The 23,896-nt window shown below is 35.7% G+C and overlaps 1 protein-coding gene across 1 annotated transcript in view; it reads left to right on the forward strand.

Annotated features, from left to right (window-relative positions):
* Window positions 1-23,668, forward strand: part of NUFIP2 (nuclear FMR1 interacting protein 2) — a 28,938-nt gene extending 5,270 nt beyond the window's left edge. The window contains exons 2-4 of the mRNA XM_022595441.3: window positions 261-1,985; window positions 13,429-13,461; window positions 15,231-23,668. Of these exons, the coding sequence (XP_022451149.1) occupies window positions 261-1,985; window positions 13,429-13,461; window positions 15,231-15,283 (1,811 nt within the window). The 3' untranslated portion in view covers window positions 15,284-23,668. The remainder of the gene's footprint in view (window positions 1-260; window positions 1,986-13,428; window positions 13,462-15,230) is intronic.
* The last annotated feature ends 228 nt before the right edge of the window (window positions 23,669-23,896 follow it).

The following is a 23,896-nucleotide window of genomic DNA, read 5'->3' on the forward strand; positions in this document are numbered from 1 at the left end:
AAGGTTGATCCTGTTAGGTGAGAGATATTATGCTTAAGATGTCATCTTCTTTCTGACCTTAGACTCTGGTTTGATACCAGGTCACTTCTGTCTCTTGCTTAGTAAACTTCCTAATCTGTGAAATGGGACTAACAAGTGTTTTCTCATAGAGTTATGAAATAATAACATAAAGCTGAAGTCAAAGTGTCTAGTACGTTGTAAATGAATAGTTGTTAAGTGTTATGTACATATTGTAATTTTTTTAACCTTTTTTTCCCTAGGCTATGGTGAACTAAATGGTAATGCTGGAGAAAGAGAAATATCTTTAAAGAACCTGGGTTCTGATGAAGCCACCAACCCTATTTCCAGGGTCCTCAATGGCAACCAACAAGTTGTAGACACTAATCTGAAGCAGACTGTAAAGTCCAGCACCTTTGGGAAAGCAGGAATTAAAACCAGGAATTTCATTCAGAAAAACAGTATGGACAAAAAGAATGGGAAGTCTTATGAAAATAAATCCGGAGAGAACCAATCTGTAGACAAGACTGATACCGTAGCAATTCCAAATGGTGTTGTAACAAATAATTCTGGCTATATTGCTAATGGTTATATGGGCAAAGGAGCAGATAATGATGGTAGTGGGTCTGAGAGCGGATATACCACTCCTAAAAAAAGGAAAGCTAGGCGCAATAGTGCCAAGGGTTGTGAAAACCTTAATTTAGTGCAGGACAAAATAATGCAACAAGAGACCAATGTCCCAACCTTAAAACAGGGACTTGAAACTTTCAAGCCTGACTACAGTGAACAAAAGGGAAATCGAGTAGATGGTTCAAAGCCCATTTGGAAGTATGAAACTGGGCCTGGAGGACCAAGTCGAGGAAAACCTGCTGTGGGTGATATGCTGAGGAAAAGCTCTGATATTAAGCCTGGTGTGAGCAGCAAAAAGTTTGATGATCGGCCCAAAGGAAAGCATACTTCTGCTGTTGCCTCCAAAGAGGACTCGTGGACCCTATTTAAACCACCCCCAGTTTTTCCAGTGGACAATAGCAGTGCTAAAATAGTTCCTAAAATAAGTTATGCAAGCAAAGTTAAGGAAAACCTCAACAAAACTGTACAGAACTCTTCCGTGTCACCATCTTCATCTTCATCCTCTTCGTCATCTACTGGGGAAACTCAGACCCAATCTTCAAGTCGATTATCCCAGGTCCCTATGTCAGCGCTGAAATCTGTTACTTCGGCCAGCTTCTCTAATGGGCCAGTTTTAGCAGGGACTGATGCAAGTGTGTATTCTCCTGGGGGTCAGCCACTGCTAACTACTGCTGCTAATACTCTAACACCCATCTCTTCTGGGACTGATTCAGTTCTCCAAGACATGAGTCTGACTTCAGCAGCTGTTGAACAAATTAAGTCCAGCCTTTTTATCTACCCTTCAAATATGCAAACTGTGCTGTTGAGCACAGCACAAGTGGATCTACCCTCTCAGACAGATCAGCAAAACCTGGGGGATATCTTCCAGAATCAGTGGGGTTTATCATTTATCAATGAGCCCAGTGCTGGCCCTGAGACTGTTGTTGGGAAATCATCAGATCATAAAGTGATGGAGGTGACATTTCAAGGGGAATATCCTGCCACTTTGGTTTCACAGGGTGCTGAAATAATCCCCTCAGGAACTGAGCATCCTGTGTTTCCCAAGGCTTATGAGCTGGAAAAACGGACTAGTCCTCAAGTTCTGGGTAGCATTCTAAAATCTGGGACTACTAGTGAGAGTGGAGCCTTATCCTTGGAACCCAGTCATATAGGTGACCTGCAAAAAGCAGACACCAGTAGTCAAGGTGCTTTAGTGTTTCTCTCAAAGGACTATGAGATAGAAAATCAAAATCCTCTGGCGTCTCCTACGAACACTTTGTTAGGCTCCGCCAAAGAACAGAGATACCAGAGAGGCCTAGAAAGGAATGATAGCTGGGGTTCTTTTGACCTGAGGGCTGCTATTGTATATCACACTAAAGGTAACTTATTTGTTTCCTATATGAAGGTTCTTACTGGTCATTTTAATATACATTTATTGCCTGTTGTATTAAGAGTGAAATTTGGAAGCTACTATGAGATTCTTTAAGAATTCCAGAGCTTAGTTGAGAATAACAATGTTGATAAGCAGCTGATATCAGACTCTAATTCAGGGTCTTTGAAAACAGTATGGTTAAAGTTTAGAAGGAATGTTCACTTTTCCAACTTAAAAGTGTTTCTTTTTATATAGACAAGGATAATTGACCTCCTGCCTTTTGTTCAAGGAATATTAAATTTTTTCTTTGAACAGGTGTTGCCTCTCCTTTGCTTTTTATATCATATGCTGCTTTATTAGTGAGCTCACTTGTTTGTTCTAATTTGCTTAAAATGAGTAGGAGCAGTGTTTTGGAGGAGTCCAAAAAGGTGGAGTGTCAACTAATTTTTTCTCTTATAAGAAGGAATAACGGGTGCTAAAAGGTAACTAGAAAATAATCAAACTACAATGGCAGGTACAATCATCATTGTATGGACCAGGCTCTTGGGAGTCTGCACCTGTCACAGCCGCAAAGCCCATGTTAAAAAAGAACCAGATATCTTTCAAGCTCCATGTTAATAACCTTCTTAGGATAAGGCTTATTTGTGTCTTAAGGAAAAATTTGCTATTTGGCATAACTAATTTAAATCCTTAAAATAATGTTTTTTTGGTTTGTTTGTTTTTGCAATATTTTTGTAGCCGTTTTTTAAAATTTATTTTTTATTGAAGTATAGTTGAATTACAGTATTGTATTAATTACTGCTGTACAGCAAAGTGACTCAGTTATACATATATACATTGTTTTTCATATTCTTTTCCAATGTGGCTTATCACAGGATATTGAGCATGTAGTTCCCTGTGCTATACAGCAGGACCTTGTTGTTTATCCATTCTATATATACCAATTTGCATATGCTAATCCCAAACTCCCACTTAAAACAATGTTTTTTGTTTCATGAATGATGTTTACAAATGATGTTACAAGTATCTCTGTGCTTTGGAGAACAGTGGTTTTCAGTTTTCCTTCTCTACCTCCCCCACCTCCCCTAACAGAAATCCATACCCCATGCGTGCATGCACACGTGTAATATATACTGCATAGTCCCATTTTTAACAGTAGCTCATTTAGGCAATGATTTGCAACTGCAGGGAAGAGATAGCATATCAGATAATAGGGATAAGGTAATTACCACATTCTCCCTGGAAGAATCACTGCCTCATAGATGAATAACAAAGCTATTTATGTGACTTCTAAGCAAATTACCTAGTCTCCATACTTTAGCTGCAGATTGTAAGACAGTAAAATAAGCAGATATCCTTTTAAATTTTTCTTCCTTTAAAAAATAGGAGTAAATAGTAGAATTGCCTTCTGGGAGTTTAGGAGTAGAAATCCTGGCAGATAGAATTACCTGTTAACACTTTTCTCCAGCACTGCTCTTTGGAAGTAAATACGCGTTAATCAAGAGCTGGATGTTTTTAGGAAAGTTAGGGTAAAAAAGAAATACTTACTTTCTTAAGACATTGGTTAATTATATGTTAAATTCTGCCAGGGGAGTTGGGTGTTTTTGATATTTTCTGTGCCATCTGCCCTCCAGAGACCGCTGTACTTGGGAAATCTTTACTTTATACTGGTGGTGGTTGTGTGAGCCTGAGAAGATATCTGGTTGTGTTATGTTCTCCCACAACCTGGAAAAATTCTGGGACAAGTTGTTCCATTGGGAGCTTGGTTGTTGGTATTATGTATGATGTTTATTATGGAGAAATGCAGGCCTTTTTAAATGGCAGTATTAACTCCTGTTTATTCTTAGGTATTCTGTGTATGCACTTGTCCTATAGATGGGCTAACTAACTATGAAATCCATGGTATTTAGATAAGCTAAATACCCCTACATGGATGCAGTTGTACTTACTTTTGCTGATGTAACTGAAAGATTTGCTTTAGTAAAGTGCATCAGTTTGAGTTTTGTAATTGGACATTATTGAGATGAAATTGGTATTGATTTTTTTTTTTTCCTCCCTAGAACAAACAGGTAATATTCAGTTCAGTTAGGTCCCAAAGTGGCAGGTTCTTTGAATTCCTACCAAATCCATTAGGTCACTAATTTTTCTTTTATTTGAATTTGTTTTGGTCACAACCTTTTGAATATATGAAGATCTTTTTCTTAAAGGAAGGCTTGCCCTTTTTTCAAGTGTTCTAAAATTCTAAAAGAGGCAATAATCAGTGGGGCTTATTGGACTGTCCTTTGAAAGAGCACTTGTATTCTTTTCTTGATCCTTTAGTATGATCTTTAAATGTTCAAAAGTAAACTAGTACTGAGTAAGTTGAATGAAGTTAGAATTGGAAGTTCTGTGCATACTTCCTAACTTCAAAAATAAGCCCTTCAGCAACTTTATTTGGAAATAGTAGGTAGGAGGGTGCATTATGTCAGTTTGACAGGAATGGCACATTTTTTAGATTAAATATTAATTACCTGTGGTCTTAAACATTAGTTACTGCAGATTTAAAAAATCTGAATGTTTAGTTGAGGGATGTGAAATGAAGATACAGTGAGGCATAAAAAAGGAATTGATGGGAATTCTTGTTCTTGGGATTTTTCTTATAGCTTTTGATATAAATATGCTACTAACTTTTCTTAAGAAATAAGACTGTTAATCTTTGTGGTTTTGGGGTGAATGTTGTACCATGACATAGCAGTACCAGTATTTAAGTTAAGAGGTAGGTCCTCTTCTCCTATTTATCTCAAGTGACACTTGAATTAAAACTTTAAAGTGATAATTTTTTAATTGATTATGAAAAACTTAAGTATATATAAGTATATAAATATATTTATGTATATTTAAAAATGGAGCCAAATAGTACAGTGAACCCCAATGTGCCCATCATCTAGCTTGAACATTTAGAAAACATTGTCATTCTTATTTCATCTACCCACCTCCACACTCTTAGGAGTTTTTAAAAGCAAATTCCAGGTATCAGCATTTTACTCATTGATACTTTGAGTATGTTAGAGTGATGGCTTTTAATGCACATACCCAAGACATATAACCATTGCCACCTTCAAAGTAATTACTCAGAATGCTTAGTTAGTAGAACTCTTTGATTTGTTGTCAAAGGCTTAGAATACTAGATCCTAACTTTCTGAGGTGATATCTTTAGTTTTGAAATGGTCTAAAGTCATTTGAAGCCAAGAAGTAACATTGATTGGTGTGAGTTGTGTGGTTAATGTGTTAATTTAAACCAGTTAATTTATCTTGCCTGGCTAATACTGCACTAAAGGATATTAAGCATTCAAAATGCTGACATTTTGGAGTATTCATTAAATAATTTGATTTGATAAAATTTACCCAGCACATAGAGACGCAGGGGAGATAAATAGTGTAAGATTTAATTTTTGATGGTTGGGGTGAGTCAGAATGAAAGCTGTCTAGTATAAAATATTCCTAAGGCAGCTCTAGGCTATTGCATGAAATTTTAAAAAAATTGTTTGTGTATTACCTCCACAGGTGGCAGGTTATTGGCATAAGTGGTTTGATCCACTTGAGTTGGGTCCTGGATTGAAAAAAATTTTTAACTCACTGGGTGGTTCTAATTGCCGACTAGGATTGGGACTCTAGGTCTATAGAGAACTTTCCTCAGCTTAATTCTTTTTTTTTTCTTTTCTGTCACAGTTTTCTGTACTTCTAAGGAGTTGTGCAATAATTTGTTTTCCTCTTAATGTTGTACCTACCATAGGCCTAGTTGTGGAAGACTTGCTTTCACAGGATGAGTCTTTTCCTTTAAAGAACTTCAGTAGAGGAGAAAACAATAAACAAGTTTTAAGGCAAGGATTTTAAATGTCATAAGAAGGATAAAAATAAGAGATTTTAGTTGGGGGAGAGAGAGTTTCTTACTGGAGTAAAGGTAGGAAGAGTAAATGCAGGGTATGTTTTCCTGGAGGCAGTGGCATTTAAACTGGATTTTGATGGATGGGGGTAAGATTTTTGACTTAATGGAAATACAGAGAACAGAAAGATAAAGAACAGAAAAGTTGGAAAACAAGTAAGGTAGGAAGATATCCATTTTGGATGTGGTGAGGGGATATAAAAGAGAAGGAAGGTAAATTCCTGCCAGATCATGGAGGTTTTTAATTTCCATCTGGAGGCTGGGGGAGCCACTGAATATCAGGGAGATAGGCTGGTAGAATGGAAGTAATTTAAACTGACAAAAGACAGGGGTTTTAATGCTATTCCTAATTCCTATGTACTTGGGCAAATCATTTATCATTTTTAGGCCTGGGTTTTCTAATTTTATAAAATAAGTATATCAGCCTTTGTTTTGTGTTACCAGATTGTACTCAACTGCTGTAAAAACTGGGTTGGTATTAAACAATTTACTTGTAGATCTCTGTTCGGGTAGATTAATGTGGCACCAATTTGTAGAGTCGATTAGAAGCCATTTTTCTGGTGACTAGAAGTAAAAGATTAGTCAGACTCTTGGAATAGTCCCGGCAGAGAAGTAACAAAGATTTCCCCTTTGAAATTGCAGTCATGTGAATGTATTATTTATCCAAAAATGAACAAACATTTATTTTTTTAAAGTTTTTAGATTGGGTAAGGGCAAGAGGGAACTGATAAATATTTCTACATCCGCAGGATAATGGGAAACAGGATTTTTTTTTTAATTTTTATGTATTTTTTTATGCAGCAGGTTATTATTTTATACATATTAGTGTATATATGTCAATCCCAATCTCCCAAGGGAAACAGGATATTGAGGAGGCAAGTTATGGTTAATTAAATTGATCCGTAAAACTGATGGGAACTATACATACAGTTTATATATTTGTTCACAAAAAGATCTGAATATTAAATTTTCTCCCGTTAACAGTGCTTAATAAGCCTTTTCACCGTATTGCATTTGCTCCATAATTGTGCCATCAAAGCTATCTTTCTAATAATCTTATTAATAGGTACCTGCAGATTTGAGTTTGGTTTCAGTCCTAGCTGAATACCCTATATTTGGGAAGAGTCCTTTTTTCCCTTCTCTGTAATATGGGACATATAGGAACGTATGTGACAAGTAATTCTTAATAATTGTGTAAGATCCTTTTTTCCCAGTGACTTTCCATTTTAACATCCATACTGGGTACTTGATTTCTCATTAATTCTGCTTTATGAGTACAGTAATTTGCTACTAATCTGGAAGGTAACTTGTAAGGAATTTAATAGAAGCTAAAATTTAACCCCTAGATTTCATTAGCGGAAGTCCTGAGGGAAGTAATCACCCATGCTATAAAAACAGAAATTGTCTATTACTATCATAGTAGTAGCAGTTTCATTGTAAGCAACTTGAATTTGATATTTAACCTTTAAAAGTAATCTGGAATAGAATAAGTGCTCCAAGTTTCGATTGTGTGTATTTAGAGGTTGTCCAGACAATTCTGTTGTCTGTTGGTGTTGCTCCAAATTGGGAATGTAGGATTGATACACTGAAGAGTTCATTAAGCATCTACTGAAAAGGTGGTGACTTAACAACTACCTTAATCAACTTTACCTGAAAATGTACAGTATTTCTTTATGGGTATAGTCAAAATGAAAAGAAAAAGAAAAGGGTGGGGAGAAATTTCTGACAAGCAAAAGAATAGGTAGGTAGGTACAGTGACTGGTTGAGAAGGAGGAAGTCAGGATAGCAAAACACAGTGTTGGGATAGCCAGAAATCATCAAAAGACAGGTAAATCTAAACTAGAGAAAAAGCAGAATTTAAATTTATGCCACCACGCTTGCAGAATTTTACAGAAATTGATCTAAAATGTCTTAATAAGGGGTTGGAAGGCATGATTACTGATAAATTGATCTGGGGGTTCTCATTTGTGGGAATCAGCTTGTTTTGCCTTATATATGATTTCTTTTTGTGGGGAGCCATTACGTGCTTCTTAAAATGTTTATAAATGATTTTTTTAAAATGTTCTATTAAACTGGGACAGTAGTATCTTTCAGTTTTAAAGGCAAACAGTTAAGCTTTTAGTTAGCTTTAACCCTCTTCAGTCTTTTTCTTTGAAGGATTTTAGAATTAGAAGATTAATCTATTTGGTTGAACCATACGAAATTGCTGTTTTTGTAGGTCAAAACAGGTTGAATAATAGCAGTTTCAAATGGGTCTACCTAAAACTACTTTTCTATATTATTACTTCCTTGACTGATTTATGAGTAGTATTCGGTTCAAATCAATATTTATTTACTATGTCAAGCACTGTGTGTGGTGATAAGCAGATGAAAAGAGAGGGTTCATGTTATTAAGGAACTCAGTCTGATGGGGAAACATATGGAAAGAAATTTATTACTAGTGTGATTACTCTATAGAAAAATGCATTTAGAATATAGAGAAACTGCTAAGGTGAGTGGGTGGGGTCAGGGGATGAGGGCAGTCAGGATTCAAAAAAGAAGTGAACGTTGGCTTATTTATTTGTAGAAGGAGAGTCAGAATATTTTAGGTGGAAGTGAAATAGTGTTTGAAGATTGCCAGTTATTCAGTTTGTTTCAAGGAAGGTGAATGGTGCAAGTTAAATCTTTAACTTAGTCATTGAATTTATTTATTAATGTATCAGCCACTGTGTAAAATGCTAGAAATAAATTTATTTTTTATTTCATTTCTTATTTTTGGCTGCTTTGGGTCTTTGTTGCTGCGTGCGGGCTTTCTCTAGTTGCAGAGAGCAGGGGCTTCTCTTTGTCGCGGTGCGCGGGCTTCTCATTACAGTGGCTTCACTTGTTGCGGAGCACCAGCTCTAGGTGCAGGCTTCAGTAGTTGTGGCTCGCGGGCTCTATAGCGCAGGGTCAGTAGTTGTGGCACATGGGCTTAGTTGCTCCGTGGCATGTGGGATCTTCCCGGACCAGGGCTTGAACCTGCGTCCCCTGCATTGGCAGGCAGAGTCTTAACCACTGCGTCACCAAGGACGCCCTACAAATAAATTTTATATGAGACATACACAGAACCAGTCTCCATGTAGGCAAGTGGGAATCCATTGAAGTGTTTTGAGCAGTGTGGTCACTTTCAGATTTATATTTTTAAAGGAAGAGAATTATAACCATGGTGTAGAAAATAGAAAGTGAGGCTCAGTTAACTGCATAAGAGAGCAGTTAAAAGACAGCTTCAGAAATGTGCATAGGATACCACTGCTTGAACCAGGGCAGTGGCACTGGGCTAGAGAAAAGGGGATAGGTAACTAGAAAGTTACAAATGTCTTAACTTTGGGTAAGAGTTGCAGTAGTTGAACACTCCCTCCCTGAATTCTCTAGTTTCCATTTCCTTAACTCTACCCACTCTTCCTACTTCCTGTATGTTTGATATAACCTTCCTGGTATCATTCTCTTTTTCTCAAATGTTGGTGCTCCTTCAGTCCCCTTTTCATGCTTTTGAACTCTTGGGTAATCTCATTTAATTCTGTTGCTGTGAATTAAGCTTAAGACTTCTCAGCTGCTTTTATGCTGAGTTCAGACCACGTATATTCAATTCAACATCACACCAATTATGTGTTTGTAAAACTGAATTCATTTTTTTCCCAAAACCTGCTCTTTCTTTCTTGCCTTCCCTCTCAGTGAATTAACATACAATACAAATACAACCCTTATCGTTAGGTTTATATGGATCCTCTAACATCTCCATTCTTTTCTATCTCTAATACAACTGTCCTAAATTCTTTACTTCTGCAGTAACATTTACTGGGCTCTTTTTCTGTATTGTCATTTCATCCATTCTCTAAAGCTGCCTTGAGGAATCATTCCTAATATTTAGTTAATAACCTCATATTTCTTCAGTAGGTTCCCTTCACCGATGTAATTAAATAACAAACTTTTCTTTATGAATGCTTTGTGCTCTTTCCCCAAAATAGCAAAAAGGCATTTTTCTTTGTCTAAATCTTTCCTTCTTGATGACTTTCAGCTTTGTTCCCTGAATAGTGTTGCTCTTTGTCTAAATCTTTTCCTCTTAGTGACTTACTAAATTACCTGTGACTGCTAAAGCCTGGGTCAGAAAACTTGTTTTATAAAGGACCAGATAGTATATATTTTAGGCTTTGTGAGCCAGTCTCTGTTGTTATTGGTTCAGCCTTGTACACAAAAGCGGTGGGCGTGGCTCTGTTCCAGTAAAACTTTATTTGCAAAAACAAGTGATATGTAGAACCCAGTTGGCTGACTGCTTTAAATTAGCACACCTTGTTTAAAGTACCATCAAGCTTTGTTTGTGCTGATGTTTCTTCTACCTAGAAAAGCTACCTACCTACTCTACTAAGCTCACAGAGGCAGAGCATTTCTTTCTGTTTTTGCATCTATATCCCTATCCCCTAAGTAGTGCTTTTTAATCCACTTGGAATTAAGAAGTTGTAGGTAATTGGACATTTACTACAGGAAGCCTTGAGATAGGGAACTACATAGAAGGTAGTCTGCTTTAGAAAATTGAATGTTACATTTTATTCATTTGAGTGGCATTACTAAATATTTGAATTTTTAAAATTTTGATACAATAAAATTTCAAATTTGGGTGGTGGTAGTTTAAATGATAGAATCATGACAAAATTGCCTACCAAGTTTGGCCCTGTGGCTGTTTCTCAATAACTGTTTCCATAATTGGGTGATGTGATTCCTGTTTTAAAAGAACTGGGAAGTTAGACGTGTGTGTGTGTGAGTGCATGCATGTAGAAGAGGGCAGTGTTAAAAGTAAAAAGATTAATGTTATGCTATGTTATGATTCTGTATAGTTGAAGGTGCCTTCTGTAGGCTTCTTTATACTTGTTCAGCTTCTCTTGTTATAAAGTTAAACAGAAACTCATTTCATATTTAATGTCTGAATCCAAACTTTTGTAACCTAAAAGAGGGCAAAATGTCATTCAGTTCTTTCCCATGTATTCTCTGTCACTAGCTTCTTGTTAGCCTTTTTAGAGTGGTTGAAGCATGGCATATAATCCTGCAAACAATATTTGATTTATTTCCCCTTCTTTTTCATCTTAACTTGGAGTTTCATGGAAACATTAAATTCTAGTCAAGGAGATCAAGTTGCTACTAGTTATAGAAGTAATTGATATTAAATAGCAGGAAGGGGAATTGCATTCATTTCTCAGTACAACACTGCAGATAATGCTGATTCCCTGGCTGGAAGCTAGGCTGGCCCATGACTAATTTTTTAACTAAGTCAGCATCCCTTTTCCCTCCTCAGAAGTCAGTCAAATTCACTACTCCAGAGCCGATATTTGAGGGTAATAAAATTTTCTTGCCAGAAATAATTTAAAATTATTAGAGTAGAATGTAAAGCTGAATGTCCTGGTTGAAGCTAAGGAAATGTCTTCAATCCACTAAAGAAATGGGATGTTTGCAAATAGTTATTTTTGTCTTTATTCTAAATGTGTATGTTTACTCAGCTTTAGAAGTACAATAGTATGCTGCTACTGTGACTCTTGAATGTAGTGCCCTTCTCCCGCCGCCCCCCCCCCAAAAAAACAGGGTGGGGCAGCGGCAGGTTGAGGTTTTAGGCTGGGAAGAGAAAGGAAAATGTTATAGCATAGGCGGGCTATAACAATGAAAAGTTCTATTGTTCTTTTCTTTTCTCAACATACAACTAAATATAGATGTATCTTTGCATTAAGCAGACTTTAAATAATGAGCATCAAGTAATATGTGTATACACAACTCAGGAATTTATCTGTTGCAAAATGGGAGATTTCTGTACTTTAAAAGGGGGAAAGGTGGTCGGATTAATTTTTTCTGTAGTGAGGTCAACCAAAGGAAGGCTTATCTTTGGACTTCTTAAAGTAAGCCATTCTGAGATCCAGAAGTTTGTAGATAACAGCTCTAATGACTATTGCAGCTACTCCTAATTGCCTGAAACTAGTGGGATTAGAAATTATATTGAAGTGATAGATACGTGAGTGCCATGACTAGAATTCCTTTCCTGATATATCTTCTTTTTTTCCCCAGATTAGACTGGTTGCAATTCTCTCTCCTTAGACCTCCTAGGAGATGGGAATTTTCCTGCCAATCTTTAGATGGGCATCTGCTCAGCAATTTAAAGGCCATAGCGTCCATCTAAGCTCTTGGACCAAGTGGCAACCAGTGCATTATTCCCAGTCTTTGTTTAATCAGGGAATTGCTGTGATACCTTGAATGGGATTTTATCTGGGTAATTCTTTGATCATTTTGAATAATTAACCCATTACTCCAAACATCCAATTTTGACAAATTTTCAAAAAATCTTAGCAGGTTTTTTAGAAGTGAGTTTGATGGGGTGGGGGCAGGGAGAATGTGATTCTACCATTCCCTGACCCCATCCATTCACATAAAACAAAAAGTAATAATTTTAGATCTAGACACTTACTTCCTTTTAGCCCTGGGGAGCTATTATATTGTACCTTAACTATAACCCATGTTCAGATGTATCTGATCTTAATGAGCTCCAGTTTTATTTTTCCTTAACTATAATTGGTTGCTGATAAATTATAGAATACAGTTACAGACAGTCCAGTTATACAGAATAAGAATCACCTTTTTGTCTTTTCAAAATGGTAGTTATAGGGCCGTGGAAGAGCACTTATTCTCAGTGTTAGTTATAGGTCATTCCTATTACTAAGTAGTTTTTGTTTACATTAATCTCCTTTCAAGGAACAGTTCTTAGGTTCTTGTGGTGTAATAGTCGTCTACTGTCTTATTCCTCAAGCCTTCAAATATCCCTGCTGTGAAGCTTTTTCTTATGCTTCCAGGTAGAGTTTTTCTTGCCCTCTCTCTGTATGTCACTACAGTTTGGTCATGTACCTACTTCCCTTATTCTAAGATACTAAAATAGGCACATTGTAAATGATCACATTTGAATGGAATTGGAACAGATAAGGGTTGTGTGTTATTAATAAATAGGTATGGATTGACATTTTGACCTTATGGGTTAAGAAGAGTAGGTTGGGTTTGTAGGAGAGAACTACTTACCTATAACACAGAGTTAAGTAAAATTTTAATAAGGCATTTTAAGTGTCAAGCTTAATTAAATTTGATGAATGCTTCATTCAGAAGACGTCGGCACCTTGTTGAAGGATGATGGGTTGACAAAAAATACTTGGTGTTTTTTAATAACAATGAGCTATTACCAAAAAATCATTTTATCTGTAGCATGCATGTGCATATCTTTACTGTTTGTGCAGACAGATTGTTCTCTTGGCAATTTGATTTCAGGTAATAATTGATTTTCTGTATTCAACATTTAAGGCCATCTCAATGACACTCTCAAGAATTAAAGGAAAATATGAATATTTTGTCTGGGTTTCATAGAACCCAGCCCTACCTCCAGCCCAGCAATAATCCATCTAGGTTTTTTAGGTTTAAAGTGAAAAGCATAGCTTTAAACTTTGCTCTACAAAACTTGGTGTATAAAAATAATCCTTTTTTTCCTTCTTTGCAGAAATGGAATCTGTTTGGAATTTGCAGAAGCAAGGTAAGAATGGTTAGGTTACCTAAAATGTCCTTATGGCCAGTCTTTATCTGTATTTGTGTGATAGACAAAGGGTAGCCTAAGAACTGAAATTCATAGTTCATAAAAATATTAGCTGTTTTAAAAACCTTATTTGGGCTGTATATTCTCTGCAAAGAAGGTTAGAAATCTACAGAATAGCAGATTAGCTTCCTTCACTCCCGTAAACAAGATGTGAGTAGCAGGAGGGCAGAGGGAGTGGATAATCCACATCTGGATAATTTGGAATTTTCAAAAAACTGAAAATTGCATATCTTAATTATTGAGTGCTTTATTTCCAAATACAATAAAATATGTTAGTTGTGGGATACCTGAAATAAAGTGAGTATTGGTTTGGAGAGTCAGTCACTAATAATAGATTTTGGCTTTCAGAGCCCTGTAAGCCCACTTACAGGGCTGGATCCCACTTGCCATCCACCTTGCTAGTTAAAATAAGTGAATTTCAGATGAATGTGAAAGTCCTAGAATTTCAGAACTTGAAGGCATTAGAAATTCTGTTTTCTTACTACAAATTAGGAAACTGAGGCACAGAGGGGTTACTATATAAACTAGAAAGTGTCCGGATTAGAAAGTAAGATTCCCCGATTTTCCAGCATTGCTTCTTCCATCCTCTCTCTTATTCTTAGGCCAGGTCTTTTTTGTCTAACACAGCCATGACCTGAAAATAACTAGCAAGCTCTTAAATTATTTTGAATTGCTTTCTGTGTACCTCCTTATTCAAACACACATTTAAAACATAGACTAGAAAATATACCCTGCAGAAGTAGACCTACCTGTTTTTTACTCTAAAATGGTTATTAACTATTAAGAATTGAGCGTTGCCTTCCTGGCAGGCTGCTAATGGATGTCCCTTGGAGTTCTAGAAAGGATATTGTTTCTGGACTAAGTTAGATTGATTCTTAGTCTCAGGTGAGCTTGAATTCTTCGATATTATTTTCAGGCCTTTATACTTTTTTATTAGGTTGACAAGTTTTATTTTCATTAAAGCATGTGTACTTCAAAAAGTTCTTAGGGTAGATAGACATAGTATGTAATAAAAACATTGCTCTCCAGAAGAGGGGAGCATACAGATAATAATGGCAATTTAAAATAACACTGGAGTCTTTGCCCAGACACATTCTGACTGTTTTATACTTCAACCTAGGATATCCAAAGGTTTTTGCTGTTGCTGAGAATAAAGTCTGGTGGTGCTATGGGAAATTAGAGGGAAGAAATAAGTAATAATTAGGACTGAACTGGTAGTTTTGCTTTAATTTAACCTGAAATTTTTGGTGCTAGGTGTTTCTTGAACAGTTAATAGACAATCCACATTTCTTAAATAAATTTTGACTTCATTTTGCTGAGAAGAACAAAAGAAAATAAATCTAAGTGTTTACTTTAGTATTGGATTATTGATGACTTAACCTTTGTCTGCTTTTTTCAAATGTGCTACTTTTATAATCAGGAGAAGCACATTGTCCTGGTTAATTGAACTCAACCCTCTTAACGTGTAGGTGTTGAGGCCCCTCACTGGCTCGAGGACCTTTATGCTGGGAATCCATTGAGGTGGATTTACTTGAGAAAAAGTGAATCACACATGTGTTGATACAAAGAGGAAATGGCCTTTAAATTGTGTTTTCATAAAAGGAGTTTACATGATGATGGTTATTTGGGATTTGTTTTTTGAACATGGGCATTTGGGGATTTCAGACTTTGTTTTTATTTATGTGTTTATTTTTTAAACTTCCCTCCAGATCCCAAAAGGATAATCACTTACAATGAAGCCATGGATAGTCCAGATCAATGAAGGACCAGACTGCCTATTTGTAACCTTTCTGCAGCATTAGAGCCACCGTTCATGGGGGACACAAGGCTTTTATGCTCCTAGATCTTCAACGCAGCAGAGGAACCATAAGTAGAATCACAGGATAATATATACAAATATATATATATATATACATATATATATATAGTTATTTAAAAAAAAGGCACCTGAAAGTAATTAGACTTCTTAAGGAATCAAATTTATTTCAAGAGACTACACATGGTTATTTAATCTCTGGTACTGAATAGTTTTTTTTCTTTTTTCTTTTGTTAGTTTTCGTTTTTAAGTGTGAATGCAAGTGATTAATGAATATGGACTTATTAACAAGCGTGGTTCTAAAGTTCCTGCTGTCATCAACTTGGGCAACAAATGACCCACTGGAAAGGCAAATCCACTTAAAAGATCTCTGTATCTTGTTCTGTGACTAAAGTGATACACTAATCACGGGGAACCCAGAATGATTCAACATTTTTCCCCACTCCTCCCTTGATCTTTTGGTTATACTATGAGCCCTGCGAGAATGCTGGATAAAATGCCTTGAAGTTTGCAGGGGTGTATTTTTTTAGAGAATATGATTTGCATGTCTTGCCAGGAGTTAAGCAGCCTCTGTGGGGTGTTGGGGAAATATTTTCTTTCTTTCCTTTTATTTTTTTGTGGGGTGGGGATAGGGGAGGGCATTGAAGTTCTACAGTTCTGGAATAGTTGGTGGTACATAGTTCACTTGGCTTTGGTTACATATTGGACTTTAATAAGTAAAGAATCCATGAGTGTCATTTAAAGAAAAGTTACAGAACAAACAATTGGCTTTAGATATTTAATATGGAAAAATACTCCTGTGCCCATATTTTAATGTAATTGTGTAAGTGGGAGCAAAAATATATTCTGCTTTTCAACTGTAGGTGCTCCGGACTTGCTCTCTGTCACTAACACTAAATGTGCTGTTTTTCTTGTTTTTCATCAAACATCTGAAGAGAAACTTCTGTACCTTTCTGTAAATTCTCTTTTAATTTCTCAGAAATAATCTAAAGGGGGAAGAAAAAAGTCCATGAAAACTATGAAACTTCATGTTTTTAGCCAGTGAGGAGGTAATAAACCCTGCCTATAGAAGGTGTGTTTCCATTCAGACTATACTTTTGAGCTTATTAGCTTCTGATTATATCTTAATAAATATATTTTAATACTAGAGCAAATGGGTTTTTTAAAGAAAATAATGTGAAATTCTGGAAATTTTCTTTTGGGCAAAGAAGAGCATTAGCCCTGTCTTATCATCACATTACCATCCTGTTGCACTGCAGCTTGTATATAGCATGCTAAAATAAATTTTTTTGTGTGTGCAGAAACTAAGGGTCCAATTTAAGATTGGGTGGTGTTAGTGGCGTAAAAACAAGTTCTCTGGCCTGACATAGCATTGCGTCACACACACATAGAAATTAGTATATCCATGTATGTCAAATACAGGTTAAAATAGCAGGGCATTTATATAGAGAGATGTAGTCTTCTAATAAAAGTAGACTGGATCCCCAGGGGTATTTGGGGAGAAAGTAACTACTTCTGCTCAACCCTTTTGCTTAAGAAATGTCCAGTTTTGAGCGACTGTAGTATGGATGAGTTTTCTTGTTTTGTTGATTATTTGAGGCTTTTAACAAGTAGTTTGTGAAAGAAGCTGTTGGACTCAGCATAGAGTAGAGAAAATATCTTTATAGTCTGGATTTCTGCCCTGCTTAGATTTTAAAAGTATAAGCATGGATTGCCAATTCCACTTGATGTAAACAAAACTTTTATACATAATATATATATATAATAACTTATTGTATCAGTCCAGGTTCAGAAACTTGTGGTAGGCCAGTTCCAGATAGTTTCATTTCCCCTGTAAACTGTATCACTTTTACAGATATTGTAATTTGCAAATGTATAATATGTTTACAGATGTGCCCTGCATTTAGTCTGCCTTGTTCTATTTTGATTTTTGTTGAGTCTCCTGCCTGCTTGCCAAAAGCTAGGATGCTTCAGGCCCATGTACAATTGAAAGCAGAGGCATCCTTGAGCTTTAAAGCATTGAACAAACTGGAAAATGCATCATACCACATACTGAAGTGAAAGAAGTCTGTGTTTTTGTGTTTTTTTTTTAAATAAAAATTTTCAAAAGGTTAAAAAAAAAGATACAAGGTTGATTAAAGGAAAAAAAAAGGCTCCAGTTTGTTTTACAGGTTTTAAAGTTCTGCTGTGTGTTCAATTGCCTTGTGTAACCACTTGTCGCCTTAGGGCCAGATTCTCTCCCTCTCCCCTTGTCACCCTCTTTTTAAACATCCATTTTGCTTACCTGGAATTTGAAAGCTCTTCTGTGTCACAACTCACAAGAAACTTTCTGGGTTTGTGATATACAGAGGTTGAATGAATATATATTTTAAAAGAAAAAAAAAAAACAGCCCGCATCTGAATTTTTAATTTAGAAGCAACACTTACTTGAAAATACCTTTTGAAAGTTGTCATTGCTTTCCTACTTCCCTTCCATATCCCTCAGGCCTCCATGTTTAGAGAAGCCAAAAAGAGAATGTACCCCATCTCTGTGTCTGTCCAAAGGTTTTTGAGTCTCACTTCTAAATGAAACAATGCAACATTTCACTTTGATTTCCCCACTGAAATTTCCTTGATTATATGGTTAGAGGTATAGAGTTAGGGATGTCTCTTAACCTTCTGGAACCCTAGTGCCCCATAATTAACTGTCAGTATTTTGGGGGCATTGGGTTAATGGACTTACTTGCCTAGGTACAAGCAGGACTTTGAGACATGTCTCCTTTGTGCTGTTTGGTAACACTTAACTCTACTTGTCGCAATCTTTCTTAGGTCCTCACACAATTCCTTACAGAGCACTTATTAAAAAAAGAAAAATCTTAAGAGTTGATGTTTTCTGATTATTTTGTGTAAGCTTCAGCTGTGATTAATTTAGCACATTTAAATAACATTGATGTGTTACTGTTTGGTATAAAGAATTTTTCTTCAACTCAGAGTATTAGTACTGTAGCATAAACCAAATACAGTCTAGAGGGGATTTTTAACATCCCTCCATTATAAAGACTGAAAAGGTGTGTGTCTGTGTGTGTGTTTGTTGAGTGCTTGTGTGTGTGAGAGAGAAGGAGATATTAAAAATTAGTAAATGAATGTGTGTAAGACATTATATTAGTATTCAGAGAATGAACTTGTATTTATTTTGTGCCATTTGTTTTCATTACACAGAATAAAGTCAGGTGGTTTTAATCCTTAAAAGGGTAGTATTTGAAAAATGGCACTAAGAATGAAATCATGACCTATTTTTTTAATAGCTATGAAGATACTAATTAAGGGTGAAGATTTCTTTTTAAATCTGTCTTGATTGTAGGTGTCTGTGTCACATACCACTCTCTTGTAGATGTCTTGAATAATTCCCCTTCCCCACAAAAGACAGGGTGTATTTATCTTTCTCTTCATTCACCCCACTTTGCTGAACTGAAGTTAATTCCATAGCCTTTCCTCTGACTTCAGTAATAATGAGCTTTCACATACAATGTATTTACAGCATCTGTAGTCAGCCCTGCCTCCTCCTCTACTTTCTAGGAGTGGATAGACAATAACTAGGAATTTGTTAATGGCAGTTTGTTTTTCCTTAAAGTAAATGGCTGGAGAGGTTTAGAATTTTGCTGTTTTCCTTAATCATCTGCTTACCCTAATCATCACAGAATCTGCAAAAACTTTATAAAGGAAAAAACGTGCTGCATTGTTTTTTCAAATAGCCGTTTCTAGGGAAAATATGACAAACCTCAATGAGTGTTGTCCACAGTACAAAATGTGCTTCTTTCACAAATCATTACATAGCAGTGGTAGTTCCGTACTTGGTTGTTAGGCTTGTTGCTAACCCAGTTGGAGGCATCTAATGGTTTATTTTTTGCTGTAAACTTTTTTAGTGAAATTGTATGTCATGTACCAAATGGCCACAGTCAAGGAAATTTATAAGAGGACTTTGAATAAGGAGGAAGTCATTCTTTCAAGGCTTTCTTCCTCAAGTTCTAGAAATAGATTAAAAGTCTACACTTTCCAAGGATTATGAGAATAGTTATGCCACTGAGCCGTATCCTCAAATAACACATGATCCCTCTTGTATACCTGTGCTAACTGTGTAAAACACACTATAGTGGGACAAATACATATTATGATCAGGTCTGTTAATGCTGCACCAGTTGTAGATTCTGATCAGGCAGTGTCTTTTAATAGCCCTACCCATAATTTTACTGTTGAATTTTTAAAAGAAGGGGTAGAATTTGCTCAGCTTTTTTCCCCAAAAAATGTTGATATTTGTTTAAAGGGGAGGGGCAGAGGATAAGACTAAAAGAATAATAACTGCTTTATGTTTGCAGAGATGCATTAGGTTATCATTAGTTCTTAATATTGATGTTATTTTCATTAATGTAATTAATTGACAGAGCACCAGGATTCTTTTGAGAAAGATGGGCTTCTGCTTTAAGTATCTTAAAATGTTTCTTTTTAAATATACATCAATCTGTTCAGATGTGTGAGAACCAGGACCACCCTGGGTTGGTTTAAAGAATGATGAATCATTGGCTTCACTCAAGAGCAAAATTTCACTTCACTCAAAATTTACCGAGTTTTAAACTAAATTTCACACCATTTTGCTACTCAAGAAGGGTCTTACGAATAAATATAGTTTTAAGTTGTCTACACAATAAAAACACTCGGTGAAGCATGAATGGTATATTGCTTTTGCATTACTGGGAGTGTCAAATAGCAGTTATGTGCTAGAAAGCTATGGAACAGCCATCCTCACAAGTGGGTTTGCTGATTCAGACTTCCCTATTTATCCGTAAGATTTTGTTTATGTCCAGAGTTCTAAAGCCATTTTATAGTACTGCAGTATCCCTTTTCTGCAGCCTTATTAAAATAGCTACAGACATTTATTTTCCAATTCAGTTTCACTTTGATTGCATATCAAAATTTTACTCTGTAGACCAACAAAACCAACTTGAGGTAAATTGCAGAGCTTTCCATAAATCCTTTTCTCCTCAGGTGCTAAACAAAGGCTCCAAAAATGGATACTGCTTTAGTAATGTCTGCTTTATTCTTAAATATTTCTTTTGCTAGGTGTAAAGATTTGGTGTTAACAAAAGTGGTTTAATATGTAAATATGAATGAATGCCTTTAGTTTACCCCTGTTTGTTTCCTTTATCCTCCATGGAGGAGGATCCTTTCATGATACTGAATACATTTCATTAGGTATTGTTGCATTTTTAGGATGAGAATACAACTATTTTCTGTCTTGGATTAATCCTGCTGCTGCTATGAGAAACTGAAAAATCAAGAATGTGATGCACTTTTTACATTACTATATACCATACCTTTATAGGTTGCTTTGATACCTTTCCTGTAGCACAGCCACTAACAAAAGTGAATGAATTTAAAAATTCTCTTTGGGAGGGAATCAGTACAAATTATTTATGGTATTGGCCTATGAAGGACATTAACTTAGGAAAATACAAATTCTGTTAGTATTACACGTTTTGGCCTTAAAATGTCTTCTACTACTGAAAATCTTTTAAATCTTAATTTTGCTTCTGTTATTCCCTCTGCCTCAAAAAGAGGAGTTGGGAAGAATGGCTTAAAGGAAGTAGTATCATTGGTTTGTTGCTGATCTTTTAGAAAGAAAACAATTGTCTACTATATATACTGGGAGCTTATTTTTGTTTGTATACAGAGGAGAAATGATGTTGCCCCAAGCCAATCCGATTTAGTTTAATCAAATCAATCAAAACCAACTATTCTGCTTCTCTAGCATACTTTTACTTAGGAAAGATAAACTTATGCTACTTTACAAGAGGAAAAGTCATTTCTCAAGCACATACTCAAACTTGAAAGAGATTGAACCCAATATGATGGCGGAAAAACACCAAATGGGGTGGAAGAATATGAGAGAGATGTGGTCCAAAGCTATCTGATTATATTTTGATGTTGCCAATATTGCAAAGCCAAAATTTTAATTTGCTTATTTAATATATTTGTTGGCCAGAGATCTATTTTTATATCAATGTGCCTTGCATGTATATTAAAAAAAAAATTGGAAAGGCCATGTTACAATGCCTGAGATAGTTGATGGTTCTTACCACCTCACTAATTTTTATGCAGTGTGAAATGCTCATTCTATCACCCAACTGGTGCTCTCTGTTTAAAGTTACAGATCTCGTCACAAACTGGAACTATTTTATAAACTGGGAAGTGATTTGATTTACTTTTTTGGTTGTTTCTTTTTCTTTTTTTTTTTTCGGTTCTTAGTCTGTTAGTGGCTGTTCTCTAGTGGGAAATAGTAAAAGGATTCTTCACTTTCTTTCCCTCCCCGCTCAGCACCTTCTTCAAATAATGTGATGACACCATTTCTTGTGTGCTTTGAAAGAAGTTTCAGCTTGCTGTTTCCTTTAGTGTTATAAAAAGCATTGTTTGCAAAATCTAGGGAGATAATGGAGTCCACTTTCATTTGGAATTCTATGTGAGCTATGATCCAAGTTATTGGCTCTTTCCAACTTTAAAATTTTTTATTGTTAAAGCACCTTGCTTAGAAAATTTTAAATATTTATGTTTGCAACAATTGTCTCAAAATAATGAACTGTGCAATTCTGTCATTAAAAAAAAAAAAGAAAAAAAAGATCTGAACTCTCCCTACTGTGACTTGTTAGTTTCTCTGTATTTCCTGCCAGTGTAAATGTGAAAAGCTTTGCTTGCATTACGTTTTAGAAATGCATTTTGCACACTCGAATTTTGCCGAAGCTCCATGAAAAGGTTAGATCTAAGTAGATGAATAAAGCTATGCACATGTCTTGAAAGTTTAATTTGTGTGTCATTACCAAAAGTGACCTATCCTTATTACTTTGCTGCTCTTAGCTTTACCATGTTTAGAAACATGGCTCAAAGTTAGAGTTCTGGGCTAGCTCATCAGTGGAACTAGAAGAGAGGAAAATTGGCACCTATTTTAATAACAGGTTTAAAATGAGAGCTTGACTCATGTCTACTAAAGGGCTTTTTTTTGAAACAGGGCAGTTTTATCAGCTTTACAAACTGTTGGATACTCTTCAATGAAATTTTCGTTGATTTGATCAAATAGAAATGGGAAGTAATTGAAACTGAAGTGAAGGAAGGACCTTTGCCACATGGAGTTCTGTGACAATTCTATGTTAAACCTCTAAACCTGGTTTAAAGGTAGGATAGCCTTTTTACCTTTGCTTTAGCATAAATTTGGTTTACTGAATGAATGAATGACTTGAGATAAGAATCATTCAATTCTTTAAAGATCAAAGCACAGGTTAAAGATGATGTGTATCTTTTTAAAACTGCCCAGGCTGATTAGAACAAGTTAGAAACTGAGCTGATTTGGTTTAATTGCTGCAGTCTGCATGTACTAAATAGCTTTACTTCACATGTATGTGTACTTAAAGGTGGTGTAGATGTACTGGCCAGGTTTTGTCAGATCATCTTCTAAAAGATTGTTTTATATTCTCTTCCGGACCTTTGTAGAAGAGGCTAATATGTTTAAGTAGAGATAATACTAATGGTATTTTCCCCTTGCTCCTAGATATAAAAGAAATATTTCTGTTTTATAGCTTTTTCCTATGTATAGAAGAATATTACTTCTCTATCATCAAGTGTGCTCTTAATATATGTTGTTGTCTTTGAAAACACAGCAAAACCCTTCTATACCTTCACTGAAAGTGACAGTTAAAATCTAAGTCTACTAATCAAGATGTGAAAGGTGGCCCATAATGCATGGCCTTAAAAGGCATGAATGCAGGAGTATAGCATCATCTTTGATGGCTATGGCTACTCAGCATCTGTCAGTGGTTCACATGTTCAGTCTTAGAACGTTATTGGAGGAGCAAAGTAATTTCTGTGTCTTGTGTGCATCAGCACTTAGGAGCTGAGTTACCTCTTAATCTGGGGGAAAGGACAATTAATGGGCTACAATTATGTTAGAGGATTTTTTTCCTTCCATCTCCCAATTTAAAAAATGTTTTTTCAGTGTTTGTTTTGACCAGTCAGAATGATAGGCCTTTTCTAGATACAAGAACAGTGGCCAGAAATTTACCCTTTTGCTAAATGCTTAGGTATTTGCCATAGCTGTTTCTGATGTCATGGATTCTGAGGAAGTGTCAGTTACATGATGATCTTCCTTTATTGGTGTCTTACTTCATGTTCAGTGTTTTAAAAATACAAATTACAAACACTCTACATCCATACCCAGATTTACTTATTTTATCAGGAAAAAAAACTTGAGAAATTTGTAGATCAAATTAAGAGACAATAAGTGTACATTGTTGAATAAAAAATTTTAAAGTTTCTGAGGTGTTTGTGTTATCATCTTTTGTGTGCTTTAATTCAAAAAAACTACTGAAAACTAAGTTAAGATCATGACATTGATAATATTTTTTTCAAAGTGTCAAATGTACAAATAATTTAAGTCTTAAATATAGCATGGTCATAGGTCATGGTTTTTTTCTAATCATACAGGTTATTAAGGTACTTAAGAATTGCCATATGTATGGAAAAATCGGTTGTGAGAGCAGC

Source organism: Delphinapterus leucas, chromosome 19 (genome assembly GCF_059928025.1).
Source record: "Delphinapterus leucas isolate spDelLeu-1000000601 "Yukka" chromosome 19, BTC_Dleu_Yukka2, whole genome shotgun sequence".
In the NCBI taxonomy this organism is placed as follows: domain Eukaryota; kingdom Metazoa; phylum Chordata; class Mammalia; order Artiodactyla; family Monodontidae; genus Delphinapterus; species Delphinapterus leucas.